This window comes from Acomys russatus, chromosome 18 (genome assembly GCF_903995435.1).
Source record: "Acomys russatus chromosome 18, mAcoRus1.1, whole genome shotgun sequence".
In the NCBI taxonomy this organism is placed as follows: Eukaryota; Metazoa; Chordata; class Mammalia; order Rodentia; family Muridae; genus Acomys; species Acomys russatus.
Window position 1 is genome coordinate 925,992 of NC_067154.1, and position 8,733 is coordinate 934,724.

The following is an 8,733-nucleotide window of genomic DNA, read 5'->3' on the forward strand; positions in this document are numbered from 1 at the left end:
AGTGATCCAAATCACAAAGATTAATGAAAAAACCCACACCCTTAGCTGATGTGAAAGGCATGTTTCTAGCAGGTAGAAGCTGACCCACACAAGCTGTACAGTTGAACCCACCCTCAGATAACACTACTCTAAGTGTAATCCTTCCCTCACTGCCCCAGGCAATGTCAGAAGAGCTCTCCTATGGGGGGCTTTATAAATTGTACCCCCTTCTGTCTATTCCATGCTTGCTTCCCCACCTCTTGAAGAGTATAATGTTTTTCATTTGTTTTCACCTTTGGTGTTATTTCGGTTTAAGAATATACTCCTAGCAGGCAGGGTGACACACGCCTTTACTCCTAGCACTTGGGAGGCAGAGGCAGGTGGATCGCTGTGAGTTCGAGGCCAGCCTGGTCTACAAATAGAGTCCAGGATGGCCAAGGCAACATAGAGGAACCCTGTTTTGAAAAACAAAGAAAGAAAGAAAGAAAGAAAAAGAATATACTCCTGAAACAGCTTCCAATTATCACTCAAGAGGTGTTAGAACACTCTTCAAGATGGCGCCCTATGGTGGTGGCACACGCCTTTAATCCCAGAACTTGGGAGGCAGAGGCAGGTGGATCGCTGTGAGTTCGAGGCCAGCCTGGTCTACAAAGCAAGTCCAGGACGGCCAAGGTTACATAGAGAAACTCTGTCTTGAAAAACCAAAAAAAAAAAAAAAAAGATGGTGCCCTAAGTTCATGGTGAGTTTTTCCTGATGGGGTAAACATAAGGAATGGAATAGTGTGTGTGTGTGTGTGTGTGTGTGTGTGTGTGTGTGTGTGTGCTGTTGTTTTTCAAGACAGGGTTTCTCTTTGTAGCCTTGGCTGTCCTTGTAGACCAGCTTGGCCTCAAACTCAGAGATATGTCTGCCTCCGCCTCCTGAGTGCTAGAATTAAAGGCTTATGTCCACCACTGCTAGGCTTTCTTAAGATGTAGACATGATTACTTTTTTTCTACAGTCAGCTTTTCAAATTGGATTAGCACTATCTGTAAGAATTCCGTTGTCCAGGTAGGTGTAGTGGTGCACCCTTTTAATCCCGGCACTCCGGGAGGCAGAGGCAGGCGAATCTCTGTTAGTTCAAGGCCTGACTGGGCTGCAAAGAGAGTCCAGGGCAGTCAGGGCTGTGTTACACAAGCCTTACAGGGTTTGCCTGTCACACTTTGGGTAGTCTGGCAGGGTGAAGTGTGACGTCATATTAGTTAGTTCCCATTTCTGCTGCTGTAGTGGCATGCACCTGGACAGAGGAGCAGTGCCTGACTGAAATGACATCTTTCTTAGAGACTTATGTGTATGGGCATTTTGACTACTTGCACGTTTGTGCACCGCAGGCAGGCAGTGCTTGAGGAAGCCAGAAGAGGACATCAGATCCTCTGGAACTGAAGTTACAGGTGACGGGAACGCACCTGTTTTTTTGTAAGAACAGCAAATGGCGAGGCGTGGTGGCACACACCTTTAATCCCGGCACTTGGGAGACAGAGGCAAGTGGATCTCTGTGAGTTCGAAGCCAGCCGGGTCTACAGAGTGAATCCAGGCCAGCTAAGGCCACACAGAGAAACCCTGTCTCAAAAAACAAAAACAAAACACAACAAAAGAACAGCAAGTAAAGAGTAGTCTCACAATGTCTCTGGATACAGTCTAGCAAAGATTTCTCTAGAGTCTAAACACCAAGACTAGGGGATGAGACTACCAAGTACCCCTAAATAATCCACAGTGTGTGCACCAGCTTGCCTTCTCACTGGAGTGCACAAGTGCCAAGTCCAAGAGCTGCTACTGTCAGTTTCCAGTTTTTGCCAATATGCTACCTTCATTTTTATTTATTTATTTTTTAATTTTTTAAAGTAATTCTTTGCTTTTTCAAGACAAGGTTTCTCTGTGTAGCCTTGGCTTTCCTGGATTCGCTTTGTAGACCAGGCTGGCCTCACAGAAATCCACCTGCCTCTGCCTCCCCAGTGCTGGGATGAAAGGCATACGCCACCATGCCTGGGTTTTGTTTATGAAAAGCAGTCACTGCAGCTTTAACAAACGCTCTGGATTAGTAGTGAGCTTCAGAGCTTTATTTCTACTTTAGATTTCATTTTTAAAGCAACTGCTCAGTTTTTTAAACCCATTTTTCAGTGAGGCTGTTCTTGTTTGGCTGTTTTATACTAAGAAAAGTTGCTTTCACAATCTTATGCCTCACAAATACCTTCAGGTGCTACATTGTTTATGGTTTTTTGTCTCTATAGCACATTGTGAAGGTTTTATCCACCAGTCTTTTCCGATGGTACTTTTTTGAAGTACATAGTCACAGAGTAGAAATCAGTCCAGAACAGTGTAGGTAATCTCCTACGACAGCATTTAGGTCTTTAGTCCCCCTTTTTTGCTTTTTGTTTATTTGTTTGTTTTGAAACAGGCGCCCTCTACATACCCCTGACCCTCCTGGCACTCACTCTGTAGACCAGGCTGGCCTCTGCCTCCCGAGTGCTGGGATTAAAGGCGTGCGCCACCACGACCGTGAATGTTCTTAAGCTTTCTTGTTCGCTACACGTTTTCATCATTATGTATGACAATGCCACGTTAAGTTTACTTAAGCTGTGAATATACATGTAAAGAAAACAACTCATACAAGACGGACTAGTCTGTTGAAGGCGCGTAGACCATCGCGCATGCGCTTATCCGGCCCCTTTTCATGGCAACACGCAGGCGCTTCCGGTCCACCCCCCCACACACATAAGGGAAGTGCGCGTGCGCCGAGCGACGCCCCGCCCTGCCGCCGGCCCGCTATAAAACCTCGTGCCTTTCCTCGCGAGAGACGTCTATCTCATGCTCGCTGCGGGGGTCGGAGGTCAGGGCGAGCGTCTGCCGGGCCGAAGGAGGAAGATGGCGGTGGAGTCGCGCGTTACCCAGGAGGAAATTAAGAAGGAGCCGGAGAAGCCGATCGACCGCGAGAAGGTGCGGGCGGGCCTCAGGCCGCTGCGGGGCAGAGGCGGGCAGGCGTGCGTGCGGGCGGGCGGGCGCGGCCTGCGGGCGGGTGGGCGGGAAGGCCGTAGTGGCGCGGCCGAGGCTGACTCCCCGCTTCTCCGCAGACCTGCCCGCTCCTGCTGCGGGTCTTCACCACCAACAACGGCCGCCACCACCGAATGGACGAGTTCTCCCGCGGGAACGTGCCCTCGAGCGAGCTGCAGATCTACACCTGGTGAGGCGCGCGGGGCCGGGGGCCTCGCGGGCTGTGCTCTCCCGGGGGCCAGGGCTTTCCCGCCGGGAGGGAAGCGGGCTTAACCGTGGACCGCTGTTGGGAGCGGCGGGGACACGTTAGGGCCGAGCGAACTGGACAGCGTTGCCCTCAGCGTGTGGGCAGCCGAGGCACATAGACGTAGGTAACGTAGTTTAAAGTGACATGGTAAGATGGGAGGTGACCGGGAGTTGGCTATTTCGTAGACGTTTATCTCGGAGCATTGGCAATAATGAAGCCTCAAGTATTGTAGCCCCCAAAATTAAAAAGCACCGCCGAACCCCCGTCCTTTCTGCTCTGGCGTAAGTTTAGTTAGGGTGTAAAAACGTGTTAGGGGTCTGTTTAGTGAAGACGGCTGTCTGTAATTGTTTTATGTCTCCGTACGTAACCTGCTGACCACTCAGCTAACACCGTACAAGCTTGCCCTTGGTATTGTGTGGGGTTAACATTGTAATGGCATTTGAAAAGCAGTAAAGGCTAACCAACATTTTTGTTATGGTGATAAGATATAACGCAAAATTTGCCACTTAAACTTTTGAAGGTGTGCAATATCTTTTTGGTTTTTCTTTTTTTGGATTTTCTAGACAGGCTCTCTCTGTGTTAGCCTTGGCTGTCCTGGACTCACTCTGTAGACCAGGCTGGCCTTGAACTGACAGCGATCCGCCTGTCCCTGCCTCCCCAGTGCTGGGATAAAAAGCAAGCGTGTGCCACCACGCCTGGCTCCCTTTTTGGTTTTTCAAGACAGAGTTTCTCTGTGTAAGAGTCCTGGCTATCCTAGACTCTCTGGCCTTTGGACTCGCAGAGACCAGTCTGCCTCTGCCTCCACCTCCCTGAGTGTTGGGATTACAGGCTAAGCTGCTTTAATTTTAAAAAGAATCGCCTCAAAACAAAAGAAAATCAGTTATTTCACCTCAGAGTTTATGCCAACATTGATGCTCACTGGGGACAAATTTAAAATTTCAGAATTAATTCCAGTATATAATATGAATTCTGGCAAAGTAAAATTCAACTACAAAATTACATAAGACAGTAACTGCCTTTTTATCTGAACTTGTGGAATTCACTTGACTACACACTGAACTACAGTTCTGAGAAAATAAGATTTTACTTGAAATAGACATAGCATGAGCTATATATTTTTGTGTCACAGTTTCAGTATGCTACCTTTCAATTTTTAATTATTTTTATGTATATGTGTGCTTTTGCCTGCATGTATGTGTGTGCACCACATGAACGTAGTGTCCACGTAGGTCAGCAGTGGGTGTCAGGTCGCTGGGACTGGAGCAACAGGTGGTGGTGAGGCACCATGTAAATAATGAGAATTGAACCCAGGTCTCCTGCAAGAGCAGCAAGTGATCTTAAGTGATGAGCCCACTCTCTAGCCCCCCCACCCCCCACGGTATCTTTTAAGAAAACTTAGGAGCTGAAGAGAGAGCTGAGTGCTTAATAGTGCTCACAGGGGGCTAGAGTTGAATTCCTGGCACATTTGGAAGCTCATCACAGCCTGTCACTCCAGTTGTTGGGTGAGCCAACACACTCATCTGGCATCCATAGAAAGACATTAGGCACACACATGGTGCATTTAACACGTAGCAAGTAGACTAGTCATACACGAAACTTTTTTTTCCAAAAACACTACTGTGTACATGCACAGAGATGCCCACAGTGATGTTATTAGCACTGATTATTTTTTGATTACTAAGAACTGGTGTATAATTCATTGCATTCAAGAAAAGTATTGACTATGCAGTCTTCCTGCATGACTGCATAAAAAGGCTTTTGGTCTGGAACATTCTCATGGCAAAAGATAGAGACCTTCTAACCTGTTTCTAGAAATATTCCTTGTTCTGGCCTTGTATACTTCTTTGTTCTGCTTAAGTGTTTTTGTTACCACTGTTCTTTCTGTTCCCAGTTGGCAGGAAACAGGTTGGGCCCTGCCTGTAACAGGGAGGGATGCCCCTGACTTTTGAAGACCATCAAATTTGTGTACTTGTGAGCAAAGTATTTGTGCTAATGCAAGTAAAGTCCTTGGTGACTATGATACCTAGAGTCATTTATTAGCTTGACAGGCAGGAGTTAGTTACCAGGTGTCAGGCATTGGCATGCTATGCTGTACTTACTGTGCACGCAGAGACCTTCCTCTAGAGGTGACAGCAGGTGGCACTTACTCCACAGCAGTTTATAGATTGGGCCTGAGGGTGTATGCATAAAAAAGGCCTGGTCAGAAAACCACAAAACCAACACAGCCTGGAAAACCAAAACCTCAAAGCTGAATATAGAGGAAAATTAATTTTTATCTGTTTTTAAGAGCAGGAAATAACAAGAATGTTTGTAACAAGGCAAAGAGGGGAAGACTAGAAAGGTTTAATTAGGGCGATTGCTTGAGCAGCTAAGTGGGTGGTGGAACTTTTTTATTGGACTAGCAGAAGAAAGGCATGTTCTGGAAGACTGAGTTCTATTCAGGAATATTGAGACATATTTGGAATAGAAAATGGAGGACAATGTAGTCATCCTGATATTTTTCACTTCATGTATGTGTGGACATTTGTAAAGTTGACAGTGAGATGCAGTGGGCGCTTTGGGTCTCTGCTCCATGCTGCTGAGTCATTGTTCTTACTCTGAGGGGTCTGTAGAAGGGGCTGCATTCTCCATTTCACCTCCCTCTATGTCACGCGAAGAACCATGTGTGAACTAAGTTGTTAACCATTGCCAAGGTGTTTACATTTTCAATTACTTTGTTTTAGATTGTGTTGTATTAGCACAAGGGACTTTATTTAATTCTGAGTTCAGTTTTTTGTTTTTTGCTTTTTAAGTACAAACACATTTATTTACTAACCAAAGGAATGATCCCAGGTAAATCAAGACTTTGATATGGACTTTATGTAAAGGGTTTCTGATAAAGATACAGATAAAGATAAAGAACACAGTCCTGAAAAATAAAACCACAGAAAAGCAGCAGTGTGGATGCTTTCCACATGCTCATTGATGAGTGCGTGCACCCTGGCAGCTGACTCCTGTCCAGAGGGATGATGGATATGCGGACGCTGCTTGTGACACACACAGTCTTCCACCAGCTTCCCGGCCTTCAGCTTCTTGTGCTTTCCTTGCTGTCCACGGCTTTGAAGGTGCAGACCGTCTCAGGTTTTCTACCATCAGCTGTAGTTCATCAAACTTCTCTTCAGGGCACAGGAAAACTGTGTCATCTTCAAAGTGCTCTCATTTTTGATGATGATATTGTTGCCATGACAAGTGATGCAGTCTGGATTGGCCATGGCACTCATTTTCCTAAGAGACAGTCCTAGCTCCTTCATGTATTCCCCAAAGCCTTGGCTTCCCAACAGATACCACTTCCCCTTGAGGTTGTTACGCTGGCCAGGGCGGGTGTGCAGGCATGCACATAAGCAGCAAGGGACACTCTCTCAGAATAATGGCTAGTGTAAAAGAAGCCTGCAGTTTGTCCTAACATTTCATATCTGTGGCTTTAGGATTCCATCATTAAAAAAATTTTTTTTTTTAAATTATTTTGTGTTGTACTGTGCAAGAGCAGCAGTTCCTGTAGAGGTCAGAGGGCTCTTCGGGAGTATTTCCACATTCACTTTAGAGTTTTGGAGATTGAACTCAGGACAGGAGGCTTGAGCAGCAAGTGTCCTTACCTACTGAGCCATCTCACTGGCAAGCTTTTATTGTTTTGTGTGTATGTGGCCTGTGGGAGTGTCATGACACGTGTGGGGAGGTCTGAGGACAGGTTGTGGGAGTCACATCTGTCTGCATCATGTGGACTCGAATCAAACTGAGGTCTTCAGACTGGCAGCACGCACGCACCTTTCTCTGCTTGCTAAGCCATCTTGCCTGCCTCCATCATGAAGATTCTACTAGAGAGCAAGAAATTGCATATCCTTGTGATGATGCTATCCTAGCAGGTTGAGTCCAGGATGCACTCCAATTTCAGATGCTGCAATGTATGGGAGATTGTATATCTTAGAAACTAGACAGTTATTTTGTGTAGTTGAATAATTTGGACTGGTTACTTATAAATAGATCATTGGGCCAGGTGAAGATAATTATGTAGCCTCAGAAGAGGGTATGTGGGAATCTCCTTAAATTCCTGGAGCAGGTTTCTTTTTTTTTTTTTTTTTTTTTGGTTTTTTTAGACAGGGTTTCTCTGTGTAGCCTTGGCCATCCTGGATTCACTTTGTAGACCAGGCTGGCCTCGAACTCACAGCGATCCGCCTGCCTCTGCCTCCCGAGTGCTGGGATTAAAGGCGTGCGCTACCACGCCTGGCTCTGGAGCAGGTTTCTTTATTGGTGTTTTTAGCATTGAGGCCAACACAGTTAATATTCAGAGGCAAATAGGTTTACTTCGGTTTGGTTTTTTTCCTCTTCTGTTATTATTAGTTGTGTAGCAGATCGCCTTTTCCCTGCCAGGCTATCTTGCCAGCCCAGAAATCATATATTGTGAGGCCCTGGACTATGTTTCAAGGATGTACAAGTTGCTATTTTTTTGTTTATCTTTTAATTTTTTAAAAAAGATTTATTATATACAGTGTTTTGCCTGCATATATGCCTTCATGACAGAAGAGGGCACTAGATCTCATTATAGATGGTTGTGAGCCACCATGTGATTACTGGGAATTGACCTCTGCAAGAGCAGCCAGTGCCCTTCACTTTTGAGCCATCTCTCCAGCCTAAGTTGCTATTTTTTAAATGTCCTTGTCATACTGTTTATTAATCATAGTATCTTTTCAAAAAATTCAGGATGGATGCAACCTTGAAAGAACTGACTAGCTTAGTAAAGGAGGTCTACCCAGAAGCCAGGAAGAAGGGTACACACTTCAATTTTGCAATTGTTTTTATGGATCTTAAAAGACCTGGATATCGGTAAGTGACTTGTTACTTTAGTTCCTGTAATCTCTGGATTTTGCAGACCCTCCACCGTTCCGCCTCTGCCTGCAAAGATGCAGCTGTCGGTCTGTTTCAGGCGTCAGTGTTGGAATTACAGGCATGCCTGGCTTTGGGATACTCTAGTGGCAGTGGTGGTGTCTACATGCTTATATTCAGTGCTTCAATTCTGGACATTCGTCATGTGGAGGTTATTTGTGTTCTTTGTAGTCCGTACTGTTCTGTTGATGCACTTCTAGTCCATTAACAGTTGCTTTCCTTTTCCTGCAGAGTTAAGGAGATTGGCAGCACCATGTCCGGCAGGAAAGGCACTGATGACTCCATGACCTTGCAGTCACAGAAGTTCCAAATAGGGGATTATCTGGACATAGCCATCACTCCTCCAAATCGGGCACCACCTTCTTCAGGGCGGATGAGACCGTACTGAATTTTATTGACTTTCTCGGAAGTTATTTTTCAGCGAGTTTGTAAAATAAACTTACTTAATCTTTTCCTCCCCTGAATTTTGCCATTAAGCCTTTAAATTTTCAACGAATTGTAACATTTATTTAGGAATTAGAGTTGGATGTACTTTGGTATATTAAAGAAAGTCCATATATTTTAA

The 8,733-nt window shown here is 45.4% G+C and overlaps 1 protein-coding gene across 1 annotated transcript; it reads left to right on the top strand.

Moving 5' to 3' along the window:
* Positions 1–2,784: 2,784 nt before the first annotated feature.
* Positions 2,785–8,733, top strand: Sap18 (Sin3A associated protein 18). The gene is made up of 4 exons (XM_051160628.1): positions 2,785–2,950; positions 3,085–3,194; positions 7,986–8,108; positions 8,400–8,733. The coding sequence occupies exons 1-4, from the start codon at positions 2,822–2,824 to the stop codon at positions 8,554–8,556; spliced, it is 519 nt and encodes a 172-aa protein (XP_051016585.1). The 5' UTR covers positions 2,785–2,821; the 3' UTR covers positions 8,557–8,733.